This window comes from Chenopodium quinoa, unplaced genomic scaffold (genome assembly GCF_001683475.1).
Source record: "Chenopodium quinoa cultivar QQ74 unplaced genomic scaffold, ASM168347v1, whole genome shotgun sequence".
NCBI classification, from domain to species: Eukaryota; Viridiplantae; Streptophyta; class Magnoliopsida; order Caryophyllales; family Amaranthaceae; genus Chenopodium; species Chenopodium quinoa.
The window spans coordinates 2,549,625-2,568,998 of NW_018744603.1; the positions used below are offsets into that span (position 1 = coordinate 2,549,625).

The 19,374-nt window shown below is 34.9% G+C and overlaps 3 protein-coding genes across 3 annotated transcripts; 2 read left to right on the top strand and 1 right to left on the bottom strand.

The window, feature by feature from the left end:
- The first annotated feature begins 37 nt into the window (after nucleotides 1-37).
- Nucleotides 38-1,192, top strand: LOC110699999 (F-box protein CPR30-like). Its single transcript, XM_021877486.1, has one exon. The coding sequence runs from the start codon at nucleotides 38-40 to the stop codon at nucleotides 1,190-1,192; it is 1,155 nt and encodes a 384-aa protein (XP_021733178.1).
- An 11,997-nt stretch (nucleotides 1,193-13,189) lies between these two features.
- LOC110700000 (F-box/kelch-repeat protein At3g23880-like) lies at nucleotides 13,190-14,350 on the top strand. Its single transcript, XM_021877487.1, has 2 exons — nucleotides 13,190-13,932; nucleotides 14,014-14,350. Exons 1-2 carry the CDS (start codon nucleotides 13,190-13,192, stop codon nucleotides 14,348-14,350), a joined length of 1,080 nt encoding a protein of 359 aa, XP_021733179.1.
- Nucleotides 14,351-15,547: 1,197 nt separating this feature from the next.
- Nucleotides 15,548-16,081, bottom strand: LOC110700002 (S-locus-specific glycoprotein BS29-2-like). The gene is made up of 2 exons (XM_021877488.1): nucleotides 15,931-16,081; nucleotides 15,548-15,738 (listed from the first exon to the last, which is right to left on the bottom strand). The coding sequence occupies exons 1-2, from the start codon at nucleotides 16,079-16,081 to the stop codon at nucleotides 15,548-15,550; spliced, it is 342 nt and encodes a 113-aa protein (XP_021733180.1).
- Nucleotides 16,082-19,374: the final 3,293 nt, after the last annotated feature.

Below are 19,374 nucleotides of genomic sequence, written 5' to 3' on the forward strand. Positions count from 1 at the left end.
ATTCGTAGTGTAGTTGTTAAATTAAAGCATACTGAGGATGGAGAATAAAGCGAAGACCGATTGTTGCTACCTTCCGTTTGAACTAATCACTGAGATACTCTCATGGCTACCCGCTAAGTCTCTGCTGCGATCTGCATGTGTCTCTTCATCGTGGTATATGCTTACCAAAGATCCAAAGTTCATGAAGTTGCATCGCAGTCGATCCCTCAAAGCAAACCTGGAAACGCATTTCCTCTTCGAGTGCTGGAAATCCAAAGTCTACTCTTTTAGAGCTACATCGCAGCATCCCTATTACCATGCTTCGGAACTTGCTTATCCGAAAGACATCATAAAGCCTCGCACCATGGGAGGTGTTTTAGGCTCATGCAATGGCCTAGTTTGTTTTCATTCAATAACATTACAACCCTTTTACAAATCTGCTTACAACAATAATCTAGGCCTGTTTCTCTACAACCCTGCGACTCGAGCCACTAGATTGATACCACCACTCAATTCCCCGATGAATAATTTATTGAAACGTGAAGTTGCATTCGGTTATGACAGTGTATCCGATGATTATAAGGTTTTAGCCATTTGTATGGAGAGGAATGATCGAAATGTCGAAAAAGCTCTACTATACAGTTTGAAAACGGATGCCTGGGTGAACATACCGAGCCCGCCATGGCAGTTGAATCAATTTTGTATGAGCCCCCGACCTGCTATCTTGGCTGACAACTCCTTCCATTGGATGAATCCTTTGTTGTTTACAGGAATAAGGTGTTTCGATCTTTTCACTCAAAGGTATTACCAGATACCCCATCCGGTAAAGAGAGAGATAAACTATACCAACTGTGAAGATGACTCAGAATTGACCATTTTAGAAGGACAGTTGTGTATCGTAACATATACTTTGGAGATATGGGTATTAAACAAGAAGAAGATATCTTGGACTCGAATTTTTCATCATCTCTCGGGGCAATTGAAACATGTTGATTTTCATCATGCTAAAATATATAATTTGGGTTTCCGAGATGAACGACGCAGTATCATATTAGCAATAGCTGACCGTACAAGAGCTCTACAAAAGGTTTTCATCTGCTGTGATCTACAATCCAAACAAGCTAGGGAGATCGAAGCCACAAATTTACCAGATGGTACCGAAAGGATCATTTCCTTTCATCCTTGGGTCGATTCGCTTGTCCCGTTGTATTAGTACATAATTTTAACGATAAAGGAGATACACAAAGGAGATACACAGCTTACTGCCCCATCAATCTAGCTGCAATAAGGTGTTAGAATCCAAAGGCAATATATCACATACGAACTAGTATAATTAATGTAATTTTGAGTGTTTTTGTTTTATTTTTTCTTTTAACATGTACTATTCCCTCCGTTTTATAATGATGTTCCTGTTTCGCTTGATTACAGCTTTATTAGAAATCTGAAATTGCTGAAGTTTTTAGATGAATTCAACTTCGTTGATGAATTCTTCTACACCTTGCCCAGATGCTCTTGAAAGCCTTTTTACTGCTATTTCTTGACCATTTTCTAGTTTACCCTGTAAACAAACATCATATTATCTCCTGCTACGTTTTGTTGCATTTTAGACTACGTAAGATCATGTTTGAATTGAACTCATTCTTACCTTGGCCAAAACCACCCTTCCCGAGCAAGTTACTCTCACTAAAGCCGTCTGTTGCTATTATCAGATCTTCAAGTTTTGAGACTTTTAAGTCTTCAATCATTACTTGGGTTTTGTCTTTGAATAGATATGAATCTGTTGCTTTCCCAGCTTTTTTCTCTGGTATTGATTTAGATTTTCTATTTCTATCCGATGTGTGTTTACCCTTTTTCCGAGCTCTCCATTTGAACAGGAAGTATATGATAGTGGCAATCACTGCTGTTCCTAAAGTCATATCTCTTACTAGTACCTTCAAAGCAGAAGAAATTATTTTACATATGCATACTAACATGATCTTTTTTACTAGGTGGGAAGATGAGAATTCAGAAGCCTATAATATCTCCTAAAGTGTCTAGCATTCAAAATTTCAAAGAGGTATGATTAACTTACTTAGCTCTGATTGTTCAAGCCGAATGAATAGGTCCACCCCTCCAGGTGAAAGGTCCTCTATGTCAATCAAGTTCTCGCTCCATCTCATACATCCAGTTCCAGTATCATGTGTATAAGCCAAACAAGAGCAGTTTGCCAGGCAGGTTGTTCTGCACTGATCAAGATTCAGACCCACAAACCATTCAGCAATATCAGCATTAACTGGCACTTTCATCATCTTTAACCTCAAAAACCCATCTTGTTTTCCCCCTTGAACCCCACATTGCAGCTTCTTTCTTCTCACACACCCACTTGTCCAGTTTCCTCTCCTCCATTCCTCCGCGTTCTTTGGCACAAACCCTTTTAAGCAGCTGCACATAGGTTTAGTCTGCGGGTTGCAGTTTCCAAATTCTCCACACATACCATAGGTGTCACATATATTTTCCGGGGCATGCCACGCAATTCCCCTGTTCTTCTTGCTATCATCCCACCACTTTCAGCTAATATCCCTTGATCAATTATTACATAACGAGGCAACAAAGTCTCATTCGCACCTGTAAAAACCAGAGAAAGCATCCCTCTTACTTCCTCCTGTGCGAATGACCCGGTGTTAATGAGTATATTACCATAACCAGTATTATAATATCTTGTTCCCATGAAAATGTTTCCATTCCAAGGTCCACTTCGCCAATAAGGGCGATCCCCATCCCATATGATAATCTGAAAAAACCTAGAGTTAGTACCAACTGAGTACCTTCCAACTGATGGATCTGAAGGACTTTTCCAGGCCTGCACGACTTTCCTGAATTCAGGATTATTGTTAAGAATGAACTTCATATTTGGTAAGACTGAGTCTGCAGGATACTGAAAACTCTGCCATATGATCGTCCCATTGCCACGACTCGTGTTGTTCGGAAATCCTTGGATAAAAATGTTCCCGGAATCTTGAAGTTGAGCTGCTACGAAACCAGCTGTAGGATGAGTGACATTGGATGACCAAACAGTCTGATATTTTTGCATCAGAGACTTGCAGATTTTCGTCGAGTGATATCTTAAGTACAATAGAAGTATCAGTGAGGGGATTGTTCCTGTTAGCTACCCATACAAGATACAACTTCCATTTCAAAAGGGTGATTATATAAGATTCCAACATAACGATTGGAAGAGTTTTGAGGGCTGAAAAATCCTAGCTTGAAAATGCTATTTTTAGAAAGTATTGATTCTGAGTCTTTTAGGAATTGTGTTGGTGTAATACTGTCAATTGCAGAGCAAATTTTAGAACTGAAAAGAAGAATGTATGGAATTAATGCAAAAATAGGTATCATTCTTTGCTTAATTGATTATATCATGTAATATTTGGCAATTTAGAGATAATTTCAGGGCTCTGAAGGTAAGCTGTGTGTGTGTTTTTTTCTCTCTCTGTCTTTTTTTTTTTTTTTTTTTTTTTTGCTCAGAATTTCAGAGGTCTTTGGTGTTAGGCCTGTTAGCTCTTTGAGTGAAACACGTGAACTTATGAGTGCGTTAAACGGTTAAGTCTTGGCTCATAGCGCCTATTGATTTCTAAGCATATAGGATGACAATTTTGCAATTAAAAAGTAGTATTCAGATAACTTATATTTTAGTGGTACATTATTCATGCATAATGGTACATTATATGTACCCTTAGAGAGTCAGCTTTTTCAAGAAATTGAAAGTTATAGGATGGTAAAAAGTACCACTACACTCGTAATAGTCCACAAAACGTACTATTCAGACAAATTTTACTTTAATGGTACATTATACATGCATAATGGTGCATTATAATGTACCACTAGAGAGTCAACTTATTCTAGAAGCAAAAATTGAATCAGCGGAAATTACTTCCTTACCCTCCTATTTACATAACTCGGCCATAAATGCTATGCGCCCAGACTCACTCGCTTTAAACTAGTGGATGTTCTGGACTTCTAGTGTATTGGTGCTGTATTGACGACTATGACGAGTAGATTAAAATATTTCGAGTTTGACTAGCCGTATTGTTATATGAGATGCGTTATATAAAAAAATCTTGATAGATATAAACTTTAATAATTTTTACTAATCTGAAATCAAATATATAAATGATCAAAGTATTTGTATTGTTACATAGCAAGATAAATTAATATGCAAGATCATTCATGAGTTCATATGGAACGACATTAGTTGGTACTTGGGACACAACTTTCTCAAATTTTCTCTACACCAAAAGAAAGAAAACAAGCTCACACATGCAATTGGCACATGTTGCTACTTTTCATAAGGGAACAAGGTGAAACATTTAAGGGTTGAGAATGTAAAATAATCAATGCCAAGGCCAAACAATTCAGTTCAGTTAAGTTAATTTCAATTTATAAATTAATTCAGTTTCAACTAACTTAAGTGGTAATTAATTTTTTTCCCATTGAATTTTCAGTTATGAACCATTCGGGGTTTGGTTAGTTTCAGTTCAAACAATACTCTTCAGTTTAGGTCAGGGTTGGTTAACAGTTGAACCATTGATACAATTATACAACAATACTGACTTGAATTACGTGCCCAACATAAGGCCCAGTTAGAAAATATATTGGGCCGTGATAAAATGTAGCAATTGGGCTAGGCCCAAAAAGTTATACTCAGTATCATCTTCCTTAGTTTTTCTGTCTCTAATTTCTGCTACTGAAGAAGCGAAGAAGGCAAGCATGGCTAATGAAGTCATGAGGTTTCAGGTATTCACCTATTCTCAGCTTCATTTTTTTTTATTTGTATATTTTGTTTATATGATGTATTAAACAAATTAATTCTATGATTTATCTAATTTCTAAATATTTTTTCAACTGTTATGATTTTTTTTGAAGGGATGTTTTGATGAGATTTTTGATAATTATAAACATGAATTGATGTGATAAACATCCATTATCTTTATTTACCTCGTTTTTGTCATTAAATTATGCTTCTTGTTGTTGTTGTTAATTTGATGAATTATTATTATTATTATTATTATTATTATTATTATTATTATTATTATTATTATTATTTATTTTTTTTTTATTTATTTATTTTTATTTTTTTACGAGTATTTATTTTTTGAAGGATAATAGGGTTATTGTATTGAGCAAGGATGTAACTATTGTCAGGATAAAATGATGAGATACAAGCTTTTTTTTAAAAAAATTGCTATCAAGTATTTAATAAATTAACAAGTCTAATTGCATATTTGCAATGAAAAAAGACTTCTTATAATCTTGTTAATTGTTGAATTTTTAGTAGTAATTTTAATTGTAATAATGAATCTAGAAGGGAATTTTAATTACAGGCCTTCAAAATGTCGAGTTTCTGGGTTTTGGTCATCACCTTGCAAGTGGCAGTTTTCATGTAACAGTTGCCGAGATGTTTTTGATTCAAGAAGGGAATTTTGTTCAATTCATACAGGGCTACATAGCTTTCTTAACGCTAATTCTTGCTGATATAGGAGAGTTCCTGAAGAAAGATGGCAACTTTAGGTTCAGCTAATCATGCTTAAGCATGGAGGAGGAAGAAAAGATCCATACTGGGGCTACGCATTGTGCCATGGATGCATTTGAGGAAGGCCTTAGGGAGAGCATATCAGATACTGGTGGACTTGTTTTACAGTAGGAGGCGTTGTTGTTCTTGCTTTTGGACGAATAAGACTAATTCAAGTGCTTTGTCATGTTGAAATTTGTAGCTTTTGTTGTTGATCTGCTTTTTTTTTTTTTTTTTTATGCTTGTGGATTTGGTTTTAATTAATTTATAAATCTTCGTTTTCCGATAAAAAAAAAGACTGCAGCTATGAGGCAAGATGTCAATTTTGAGGAATCTGTTCAAGCCTTCAAGGGATGTATCTCGTGACACGTGACATTTTTATATTTTATTAAAAAAACATCTTCAGCAGGTAACTGGTTTTCAAGGTTGATAGAAGAAAACGAAGGTGAAAGTTGGGATTATTGCAAAATAATCGATAGTTGAGATTATTCAAAGTAAATTGGTCAAACTTGGGATTAATAAAGTATATTTTTCCTAATTTAAAAGGATATTTTAAGGGATTTTTTTTTTATTTTTTTATTTTTTTTTTGTGCAAATTTTTTACAATTGAGATTATTCAAAGTAAATTGGTCAATACTTTTGTTACTAAATGATGCATCATGTATCCCATAATAATTTGGTTTATCTTTTCAATCAAATCTTTTTAAATATCTATTAAAATATCTAACGTTTAGTTTAGGAAATACATCTTCTCTCATTGGTTAATGGTTATCATAACAAAAAAATAAAAAAAAAAATATTATTTTTTAATTTTTGGCGACCATATAATGTCTTGAAGACCAAGTATTAGTGTATTACACATCCTTGGGAATCAAGGTTGTTTAAATTAACCTTGGAGACCAAGGATCTTGTAAGAAGTAAATATCCCTAATACAACCGCAATAACTATCCTAATCCTAATCCTAATCCTAATTGGAATTGTAAAAGGTATGATTGATCTTTGTTTATCTCCCTATATAAGCAATTAAGCACCAACAATTCGTAGTGTAGTTGTTAAATTAAAGCATACTGAGGATGGAGAATAAAGCGAAGACCGATTGTTGCTACCTTCCGTTTGAACTAATCACTGAGATACTCTCATGGCTACCCGCTAAGTCTCTGCTGCGATCTGCATGTGTCTCTTCATCGTGGTATATGCTTACCAAAGATCCAAAGTTCATGAAGTTGCATCGCAGTCGATCCCTCAAAGCAAACCTGGAAACGCATTTCCTCTTCGAGTGCTGGAAATCCAAAGTCTACTCTTTTAGAGCTACATCGCAGCATCCCTATTACCATGCTTCGGAACTTGCTTATCCGAAAGACATCATAAAGCCTCGCACCATGGGAGGTGTTTTAGGCTCATGCAATGGCCTAGTTTGTTTTCATTCAATAACATTACAACCCTTTTACAAATCTGCTTACAACAATAATCTAGGCCTGTTTCTCTACAACCCTGCGACTCGAGCCACTAGATTGATACCACCACTCAATTCCCCGATGAATAATTTATTGAAACGTGAAGTTGCATTCGGTTATGACAGTGTATCCGATGATTATAAGGTTTTAGCCATTTGTATGGAGAGGAATGATCGAAATGTCGAAAAAGCTCTACTATACAGTTTGAAAACGGATGCCTGGGTGAACATACCGAGCCCGCCATGGCAGTTGAATCAATTTTGTATGAGCCCCCGACCTGCTATCTTGGCTGACAACTCCTTCCATTGGATGAATCCTTTGTTGTTTACAGGAATAAGGTGTTTCGATCTTTTCACTCAAAGGTATTACCAGATACCCATCCGGTAAAGAGAGAGATAAACTATACCAACTGTGAAGATGACTCAGAATTGACCATTTTAGAAGGACAGTTGTGTATCGTAACATATACTTTGGAGATATGGGTATTAAACAAGAAGAAGATATCTTGGACTCGAATTTTTCATCATCTCTCGGGGCAATTGAAACATGTTGATTTTCATCATGCTAAAATATATAATTTGGGTTTCCGAGATGAACGACGCAGTATCATATTAGCAATAGCTGACCGTACAAGAGCTCTACAAAAGGTTTTCATCTGCTGTGATCTACAATCCAAACAAGCTAGGGAGATCGAAGCCACAAATTTACCAGATGGTACCGAAAGGATCATTTCCTTTCATCCTTGGGTCGATTCGCTTGTCCCGTTGTATTAGTACATAATTTTAACGATAAAGGAGATACACAAAGGAGATACACAGCTTACTGCCCCATCAATCTAGCTGCAATAAGGTGTTAGAATCCAAAGGCAATATATCACATACGAACTAGTATAATTAATGTAATTTTGAGTGTTTTTGTTTTATTTTTTCTTTTAACATGTACTATTCCCTCCGTTTTATAATGATGTTCCTGTTTCGCTTGATTACAGCTTTATTAGAAATCTGAAATTGCTGAAGTTTTTAGATGAATTCAACTTCGTTGATGAATTCTTCTACACCTTGCCCAGATGCTCTTGAAAGCCTTTTTACTGCTATTTCTTGACCATTTTCTAGTTTACCCTGTAAACAAACATCATATTATCTCCTGCTACGTTTTGTTGCATTTTAGACTACGTAAGATCATGTTTGAATTGAACTCATTCTTACCTTGGCCAAAACCACCCTTCCCGAGCAAGTTACTCTCACTAAAGCCGTCTGTTGCTATTATCAGATCTTCAAGTTTTGAGACTTTTAAGTCTTCAATCATTACTTGGGTTTTGTCTTTGAATAGATATGAATCTGTTGCTTTCCCAGCTTTTTTCTCTGGTATTGATTTAGATTTTCTATTTCTATCCGATGTGTGTTTACCCTTTTTCCGAGCTCTCCATTTGAACAGGAAGTATATGATAGTGGCAATCACTGCTGTTCCTAAAGTCATATCTCTTACTAGTACCTTCAAAGCAGAAGAAATTATTTTACATATGCATACTAACATGATCTTTTTTACTAGGTGGGAAGATGAGAATTCAGAAGCCTATAATATCTCCTAAAGTGTCTAGCATTCAAAATTTCAAAGAGGTATGATTAACTTACTTAGCTCTGATTGTTCAAGCCGAATGAATAGGTCCACCCTCCAGGTGAAAGGTCCTCTATGTCAATCAAGTTCTCGCTCCATCTCATACATCCAGTTCCAGTATCATGTGTATAAGCCAAACAAGAGCAGTTTGCCAGGCAGGTTGTTCTGCACTGATCAGGATTCAGACCCACAAACCATTCAACAATATCAGCATTAACTGGCACTTTCATCATCTTTAACCTCAAAAACCCATCTTGTTTTCCCCCTTGAACCCCACATTGCAGCTTCTTTCTTCTCACACACCCACTTGTCCAGTTTCCTCTCCTCCATTCCTCCGCGTTCTTTGGCACAAACCCTTTTAAGCAGCTGCACATAGGTTTAGTCTGCGGGTTGCAGTTTCCAAATTCTCCACACATACCATAGGTGTCACATATATTTTCCGGGGCATGCCACGCAATTCCCCTGTTCTTCTTGCTATCATCCCACCACTTTCAGCTAATATCCCTTGATCAATTATTACATAACGAGGCAACAAAGTCTCATTCGCACCTGTAAAAACCAGAGAAAGCATCCCTCTTACTTCCTCCTGTGCGAATGACCCGGTGTTAATGAGTATATTACCATAACCAGTATTATAATATCTTGTTCCCATGAAAATGTTTCCATTCCAAGGTCCACTTCGCCAATAAGGGCGATCCCCATCCCATATGATAATCTGAAAAAACCTAGAGTTAGTACCAACTGAGTACCTTCCAACTGATGGATCTGAAGGACTTTTCCAGGCCTGCACGACTTTCCTGAATTCAGGATTATTGTTAAGAATGAACTTCATATTTGGTAAGACTGAGTCTGCAGGATACTGAAAACTCTGCCATATGATCGTCCCATTGCCACGACTCGTGTTGTTCGGAAATCCTTGGATAAAAATGTTCCCGGAATCTTGAAGTTGAGCTGCTACGAAACCAGCTGTAGGATGAGTGACATTGGATGACCAAACAGTCTGATATTTTTGCATCAGAGACTTGCAGATTTTCGTCGAGTGATATCTTAAGTACAATAGAAGTATCAGTGAGGGGATTGTTCCTGTTAGCTACCCATACAAGATACAACTTCCATTTCAAAAGGGTGATTATATAAGATTCCAACATAACGATTGGAAGAGTTTTGAGGGCTGAAAAATCCTAGCTTGAAAATGCTATTTTTAGAAAGTATTGATTCTGAGTCTTTTAGGAATTGTGTTGGTGTAATACTGTCAATTGCAGAGCAAATTTTAGAACTGAAAAGAAGAATGTATGGAATTAATGCAAAAATAGGTATCATTCTTTGCTTAATTGATTATATCATGTAATATTTGGCAATTTAGAGATAATTTCAGGGCTCTGAAGGTAAGCTGTGTGTGTGTGTGTTTTTCTCTCTCTGTCTTTTTTTTTTTTTTTTTTTTTTTTTGCTCAGAATTTCAGAGGTCTTTGGTGTTAGGCCTGTTAGCTCTTTGAGTGAAACACGTGAACTTATGAGTGCGTTAAACGGTTAAGTCTTGGCTCATAGCGCCTATTGATTTCTAAGCATATAGGATGACAATTTTGCAATTAAAAAGTAGTATTCAGATAACTTATATTTTAGTGGTACATTATTCATGCATAATGGTACATTATATGTACCCTTAGAGAGTCAGCTTTTTCAAGAAATTGAAAGTTATAGGATGGTAAAAAGTACCACTACACTCGTAATAGTCCACAAAACGTACTATTCAGACAAATTTTACTTTAATGGTACATTATACATGCATAATGGTGCATTATAATGTACCACTAGAGAGTCAACTTATTCTAGAAGCAAAAATTGAATCAGCGGAAATTACTTCCTTACCCTCCTATTTACATAACTCGGCCATAAATGCTATGCGCCCAGACTCACTCGCTTTAAAACTAGTGGATGTTCTGGACTTCTAGTGTATTGGTGCTGTATTGACGACTATGACGAGTAGATTAAAATATTTCGAGTTTGACTAGCCGTATTGTTATATGAGATGCGTTATATAAAAAAATCTTGATAGATATAAACTTTAATAATTTTTACTAATCTGAAATCAAATATATAAATGATCAAAGTATTTGTATTGTTACATAGCAAGATAAATTAATATGCAAGATCATTCATGAGTTCATATGGAACGACATTAGTTGGTACTTGGGACACAACTTTCTCAAATTTTCTCTACACCAAAAGAAAGAAAACAAGCTCACACATGCAATTGGCACATGTTGCTACTTTTCATAAGGGAACAAGGTGAAACATTTAAGGGTTGAGAATGTAAAATAATCAATGCCAAGGCCAAACAATTCAGTTCAGTTAAGTTAATTTCAATTTATAAATTAATTCAGTTTCAACTAACTTAAGTGGTAATTAATTTTTTTCCCATTGAATTTTCAGTTATGAACCATTCGGGGTTTGGTTAGTTTCAGTTCAAACAATACTCTTCAGTTTAGGTCAGGGTTGGTTAACAGTTGAACCATTGATACAATTATACAACAATACTGACTTGAATTACGTGCCCAACATAAGGCCCAGTTAGAAAATATATTGGGCCGTGATAAAATGTAGCAATTGGGCTAGGCCCAAAAAAGTTATACTCAGTATCATCTTCCTTAGTTTTTCTGTCTCTAATTTCTGCTACTGAAGAAGCGAAGAAGGCAAGCATGGCTAATGAAGTCATGAGGTTTCAGGTATTCACCTATTCTCAGCTTCATTTTTTTTTATTTGTATATTTTGTTTATATGATGTATTAAACAAATTAATTCTATGATTTATCTAATTTCTAAATATTTTTTCAACTGTTATGATTTTTTTTGAAGGGATGTTTTGATGAGATTTTTGATAATTATAAACATGAATTGATGTGATAAACATCCATTATCTTTATTTACCTCGTTTTTGTCATTAAATTATGCTTCTTGTTGTTGTTGTTAATTTGATGAATTATTATTATTATTATTATTATTATTATTATTATTATTATTATTATTATTATTATTATTATTATTATTATTATTTATTTTTTATTTTATTTATTTTTATTTTTTTACGAGTATTTATTTTTTGAAGGATAATAGGGTTATTGTATTGAGCAAGGATGTAACTATTGTCAGGATAAAATGATGAGATACAAGCTTTTTTTTAAAAAAAAATTGCTATCAAGTATTTAATAAAATTAACAAGTCTAATTGCATATTTGCAATGAAAAAAAGACTTCTTATAATCTTGTTAATTGTTGAATTTTTAGTAGTAGTTTTAATTGTAATAATGAATCTAGAAGGGAATTTTAATTACAGGCCTTCAAAATGTCGAGTTTCTGGGTTTTGGTCATCACCTTGCAAGTGGCAGTTTTCATGTAACAGTTGCCGAGATGTTTTTGATTCAAGAAGGGAATTTTGTTCAATTCATACAGGGCTACATAGCTTTCTTAACGCTAATTCTTGCTGATATAGGAGAGTTCCTGAAGAAAGATGGCAACTTTAGGTTCAGCTAATCATGCTTAAGCATGGAGGAGGAAGAAAAGATCCATACTGGGGCTACGCATTGTGCCATGGATGCATTTGAGGAAGGCCTTAGGGAGAGCATATCAGATACTGGTGGACTTGTTTTACAGTAGGAGGCGTTGTTGTTCTTGCTTTTGGACGAATAAGACTAATTCAAGTGCTTTGTCATGTTGAAATTTGTAGCTTTTGTTGTTGATCTGCTTTTTTTTTTTTTTTTTTATGCTTGTGGATTTGGTTTTAATTAATTTATAAATCTTCGTTTTCCGATAAAAAAAATTGACTGCAGCTATGAGGCAAGATGTCAATTTTGAGGAATCTGTTCAAGCCTTCAAGGGATGTATCTCGTGACACGTGACATTTTTATATTTTATTAAAAAAAACATCTTCAGCAGGTAACTGGTTTTCAAGGTTGATAGAAGAAAACGAAGGTGAAAGTTGGGATTATTGCAAAATAATCGATAGTTGAGATTATTCAAAGTAAATTGGTCAAACTTGGGATTAATAAAGTATATTTTTCCTAATTTAAAAGGATATTTTAAGGGATTTTTTTTTTATTTTTTTATTTTTTTTTTTTGCAAATTTTTTACAATTGAGATTATTCAAAGTAAATTGGTCAATACTTTTGTTACTAAATGATGCATCATGTATCCCATAATAATTTGGTTTATCTTTTCAATCAAATCTTTTTAAATATCTATTAAAATATCTAACGTTTAGTTTAGGAAATACATCTTCTCTCATTGGTTAATGGTTATCATAACAAAAAAATAAAAAAAAAAATATTATTTTTTAATTTTTGGCGACCATATAATGTCTTGAAGACCAAGTATTAGTGTATTACACATCCTTGGGAATCAAGGTTGTTTAAATTAACCTTGGAGACCAAGGATCTTGTAAGAAGTAAATATCCCTAATACAACCGCAATAACTATCCTAATCCTAATCCTAATCCTAATTGGAATTGTAAAAGGTATGATTGATCTTTGTTTATCTCCCTATATAAGCAATTAAGCACCAACAATTCGTAGTGTAGTTGTTAAATTAAAGCATACTGAGGATGGAGAAGAAAGCGAAGACCGATTGTTGCTACCTTCCGTTTGAACTAATCACTGAGATACTCTCATGGCTACCCGCTAAGTCTCTGCTGCGATCTGCATGTGTCTCTTCATCGTGGTATATGCTTACCAAAGATCCAAAGTTCATGAAGTTGCATCGCAGTCGATCCCTCAAAGCAAACCTGGAAACGCATTTCCTCTTCGAGTGCTGGAAATCCAAAGTCTACTCTTTTAGAGCTACATCGCAGCATCCCTATTACCATGCTTCGGAACTTGCTTATCCGAAAGACATCATAAAGCCTCGCACCATGGGAGGTGTTTTAGGCTCATGCAATGGCCTAGTTTGTTTTCATTCAATAACATTACAACCCTTTTACAAATCTGCTTACAACAATAATCTAGGCCTGTTTCTCTACAACCCTGCGACTCGAGCCACTAGATTGATACCACCACTCAATTCCCCGATGAATAATTTATTGAAACGTGAAGTTGCATTCGGTTATGACAGTGTATCCGATGATTATAAGGTTTTAGCCATTTGTATGGAGAGGAATGATCGAAATGTCGAAAAAGCTCTACTATACAGTTTGAAAACGGATGCCTGGGTGAACATACCGAGCCCGCCATGGCAGTTGAATCAATTTTGTATGAGCCCCCGACCTGCTATCTTGGCTGACAACTCCTTCCATTGGATGAATCCTTTGTTGTTTACAGGAATAAGGTGTTTCGATCTTTTCACTCAAAGGTATTACCAGATACCCCATCCGGTAAAGAGAGAGATAAAACTATACCAACTGTGAAGATGACTCAGAATTGACCATTTTAGAAGGACAGTTGTGTATCGTAACATATACTTTGGAGATATGGGTATTAACAAGAAGAAGATATCTTGGACTCGAATTTTTCATCATCTCTCGGGGCAATTGAAACATGTTGATTTTCATCATGCTAAAATATATAATTTGGGTTTCCGAGATGAACGACGCAGTATCATATTAGCAATAGCTGACCGTACAAGAGCTCTACAAAAGGTTTTCATCTGCTGTGATCTACAATCCAAACAAGCTAGGGAGATCGAAGCCACAAATTTACCAGATGGTACCGAAAGGATCATTTCCTTTCATCCTTGGGTCGATTCGCTTGTCCGTTGTATTAGTACATAATTTTAACGATAAAGGAGATACACAAAGGAGATACACAGCTTACTGCCCCATCAATCTAGCTGCAATAAGGTGTTAGAATCCAAAGGCAATATATCACATACGAACTAGTATAATTAATGTAATTTTGAGTGTTTTTTGTTTTATTTTTTCTTTTAACATGTACTATTCCCTCCGTTTTATAATGATGTTCCTGTTTCGCTTGATTACAGCTTTATTAGAAATCTGAAATTGCTGAAGTTTTTAGATGAATTCAACTTCGTTGATGAATTCTTCTACACCTTGCCCAGATGCTCTTGAAAGCCTTTTTACTGCTATTTCTTGACCATTTTCTAGTTTACCCTGTAAACAAACATCATATTATCTCCTGCTACGTTTTGTTGCATTTTAGACTACGTAAGATCATGTTTGAATTGAACTCATTCTTACCTTGGCCAAAACCACCCTTCCCGAGCAAGTTACTCTCACTAAAGCCGTCTGTTGCTATTATCAGATCTTTCAAGTTTTGAGACTTTTAAGTCTTCAATCATTACTTGGGTTTTGTCTTTGAATAGATATGAATCTGTTGCTTTCCCAGCTTTTTTCTCTGGTATTGATTTAGATTTTCTATTTCTATCCGATGTGTGTTTACCCTTTTTCCGAGCTCTCCATTTGAAACAGAAGTATATGATAGTGGCAATCACTGCTGTTCCTAAAGTCATATCTCTTACTAGTACCTTCAAAGCAGAAGAAATTATTTTACATATGCATACTAACATGATCTTTTTTACTAGGTGGGAAGATGAGAATTCAGAAGCCTATAATATCTCCTAAAGTGTCTAGCATTCAAAATTTCAAAGAGGTATGATTAACTTACTTAGCTCTGATTGTTCAAGCCGAATGAATAGGTCCACCCCTCCAGGTGAAAGGTCCTCTATGTCAATCAAGTTCTCGCTCCATCTCATACATCCAGTTCCAGTATCATGTGTATAAGCCAAACAAGAGCAGTTTGCCAGGCAGGTTGTTCTGCACTGATCAGGATTCAGACCCACAAACCATTCAACAATATCAGCATTAACTGGCACTTTCATCATCTTTAACCTCAAAAAACCCATCTTGTTTTCCCCCTTGAACCCCACATTGCAGCTTCTTTCTTCTCACACACCCACTTGTCCAGTTTTCCTCTCCTCCATTCCTCCGCGTTCTTTGGCACAAACCCTTTTAAGCAGCTGCACATAGGTTTAGTCTGCGGGTTGCAGTTTCCAAATTCTCCACACATACATAGGTGTCACATATATTTTTCCGGGGCATGCCACGCAATTCCCCTGTTCTTCTTGCTATCATCCCACCACTTTCAGCTAATATCCCTTGATCAATTATTACATAACGAGGCAACAAAGTCTCATTCGCACCTGTTAAAAACCAGAGAAAGCATCCCTCTTACTTCCTCCTGTGCGAATGACCCCGGTGTTAATGAGTATATTACCATAACCAGTATTATGAATATCTTGTTCCCATGAAAATGTTTCCATTCCAAGGTCCACTTCGCCAATAAGGCGATCCCCATCCCATATGATAATCTGAAAAAAACCTAGAGTTAGTACCAACTGAGTACCTTCCAACTGATGGATCTGAAGGACTTTTCCAGGCCTGCACGACTTTCCTGAATTCAGGATTATTGTTAAGAATGAACTTCATATTTGGTAAGACTGAGTCTGCAGGATACTGAAAACTCTGCCATATTGATCGTCCCATTGCCACGACTCGTGTTGTTCGGAAATCCTTGGATAAAAATGTTCCCGGAATCTTGAAGTTGAGCTGCTACGAAACCAAGCTGTAGGATGAGTGACATTGGATGACCAAACAGTCTGATATTTTTGCATCAGAGACTTGCAGATTTTCGGTCGAGTGATATCTTAAGTACAATAGAAGTATCAGTGAGGGGGATTGTTCCTGTTAGCTACCCATACAAGATACAACTTCCATTTCAAAAGGGTGATTATATAAGATTCCAACATAACGATTGAAGAGTTTTGAGGGCTGAAAAATCCTAGCTTGAAAAATGCTATTTTTAGAAAGTATTGATTCTGAGTCTTTTAGGAATTGTGTTGGTGTAATACTGTCAATTGCAGAGCAAATTTTAGAACTGAAAAGAAGAATGTATGGAATTAATGCAAAAATAGGTATCATTCTTTGCTTAATTGATTATATCATGTAATATTGGCAATTTAGAGATAATTTCAGGGCTCTGAAGGTAAGCTTGTGTGTGTGTGTGTTTTTCTCTCTCTGTCTTTTTTTTTTTTTTTTTTTTTTTGCTCAGAGATTTTCAGAGGTCTTTGGTGTTAGGCCTGTTAGCTCTTTGAGTGGAAACACGTGAACTTCTGAGTGCGTTAAACCGGTTAAGTCCTTGGCTCATTAGCGCCTATTGATTTCTAAGCATATAGGATGACAATTTTGCAATTAAAAAGTAGTATTCAGATAACTTATATTTTAGTGGTACATTATTCATGCATAATGGTACATTATATGTACCCTTAGAGAGTCAGCTTTTTCAAGAAATTGAAAGTTTATAGGATGGTAAAAAAATTACCACTACACTCGTAATAGTCCACAAAACGTACTATTCAGACACAAATTTTACTTTAATGGTACATTATAACATGCATAATGGTGCATTATAATGTACCACTAGAGAGTCAACTTATTCCTAGAAGCAAAAATTGAATCAGCGGAAATTACTTCCTTACCCTCCTATTTACATAACTCGGCCATAAATGTTATGCGCCCAGACTCACTCGCTTTAAACTAGTGGATGTTCTGGACTTCTAGTGTATTGGTGCTGTATTGACGACTATTGACGAGTAGATTAAAATATTTCGAGTTTGACTAGCCGTATTGTTATATGAGATGCGTTTATATAAAAAAATCTTGATAGATATAAACTTTAATAATTTTTACTAATCTGAAATCAAATATATAAAATGATCAAAGTATTTGTATTGTTACAATAGCAAGATAAATTAATATGCAAGATCATTCATGAGTTCATATGGAACGACATTAGTTGGTACTTTGGGACACAACTTTCTCAAATTTTCTCTACACCAAAAGAAAGAAAACAAGCTCACACATGCAATTGGCACATGTTGCCTACTTTTCATAAGGGAACAAGGTGAAACATTTAAGGGTTGAGAATGTAAAATAATCAATGCCAAGGCCAAACAATTCAGTTCAGTTAAGTTAATCTTCAATTTATAAATTAATTCAGTTTCAACTAACTTAAGTGGTAATTAATTTTTTCTCCCATTGAATTTTCAGTTATGAACCATTCGGGGTTTGGTTAGTTTCAGTTCAAACAATACTCTTCAGTTTAGGTCAGGGTTTGGTTAACAGTTGAACCATTTGATACAATTATACAACAATACTGACTTGAATTACGTTGCCCAACATAAGGCCCAGTTAGAAAATATATTGGGCGTGATAAAAATGTAGCAATTGGGCTAGGGCCCAAAAAGTTATACTCAGTATCATCTTCCTTTAGTTTTTCTGTCTCTAATTTCTGCTTACTGAAGAAGCGAAGAAGGCAAGCATGGCTAATGAAGTCATGAGGTTTCAGGTATTCACCTATTCTTCAGCTTCATTTTTTTTTTATTTGTATATTTGTTTATATGATGTATTAAACAAATTAATTCTATGATTTATCTAATTTCTAAATATTTTTTTCAACTGTTATGATTTTTTTTGAAGGGATGTTTTGATGAGATTTTTGATAATTATAAACATGAATTGATGTGATAAACATCCATTATCTTTATTTACCTCGTTTTTGTCATTAAATTATGCTTCTTGTTGTTGTTGTTAATTGATGATTATTATTATTATTATTATTATTTATTATTATTATTATTATTATTATTTATTTTTTTTTATTTATTTATTTTATTTTTTTACGAGTATTTATTTTTTGAAGGATAATAGGGTTATTGTATTGAGCAAGGATGTAACTATTGTCAGGATAAAATGATGAGATACAAGCTTTTTTTAAAAAAAAATTGCTATCAAGTATTTAATAAATTAACAAGTCTAATTGCATATTTGCAATGAAAAAAGACTTCTTATAATCTTGTTAATTGTTGAATTTTTAGTAGTAATTTTAATTGTAATAATGAATCTAGAAGGGAATTTTAATTACAGGCCTTCAAAATGTCGAGTTTCTGGGTTTTGGTCATCACCTTGCAAGTGGCAGTTTTCATGTAACAGTTGCCGAGATGTTTTTGATTCAAGAAGGGAATTTTGTTCAATTCATACAGGGCTACATAGCTTTCTTAACGCTAATTCTTGCTGATATAGGAGAGTTCCTGAAGAAAGATGGCAACTTTAGGTTCAGCTAATCATGCTTAAGCATGGAGGAGGAAGAAAAGATCCATACTGGGGCTACGCATTGTGCCATGGATGCATTTGAGGAAGGCCTTAGGGAGAGCATATCAGATACTGGTGGACTTGTTTTACAGTAGGAGGCGCTGTTGTTCTTGCTTTTGGACGAATAAGACTAATTCAAGTGCTTTGTCATGTTGAAATTTGTAGCTTTTGTTGTTGATCTGCTTTTTTTTTTTTTTTATGCTTGTGGATTTTGGTTTTAATTAATTTATAAATCTTCGTTTTCCGATAAAAAAAAGACTGCAGCTATGAGGCAAGATGTCAATTTTGAGGAATCTGTTCAAGCCTTCAAGGGATGTATCTCGTGACACGTGACATTTTTATATTTTATTAAAAAAACATCTTCAGCAGGTAACTGGTTTTCAAGGTTGATAGAAGAAAACGAAGGTGAAAGTTGGGATTATTGCAAAATAATCGATAGTTGAGATTATTCAAAGTAAATTGGTCAAACTTGGGATTAATAAAGTATATTTTTCCTAATTTAAAAGGATATTTTAAGGGATTTTTTTTTATTTTTTTTTTTTTTTGCAAATTTTTACAATTGAGATTATTCAAAGTAAATTGGTCAATACTTTTGTTACTAAATGATGCATCATGTATCCCATAATAAT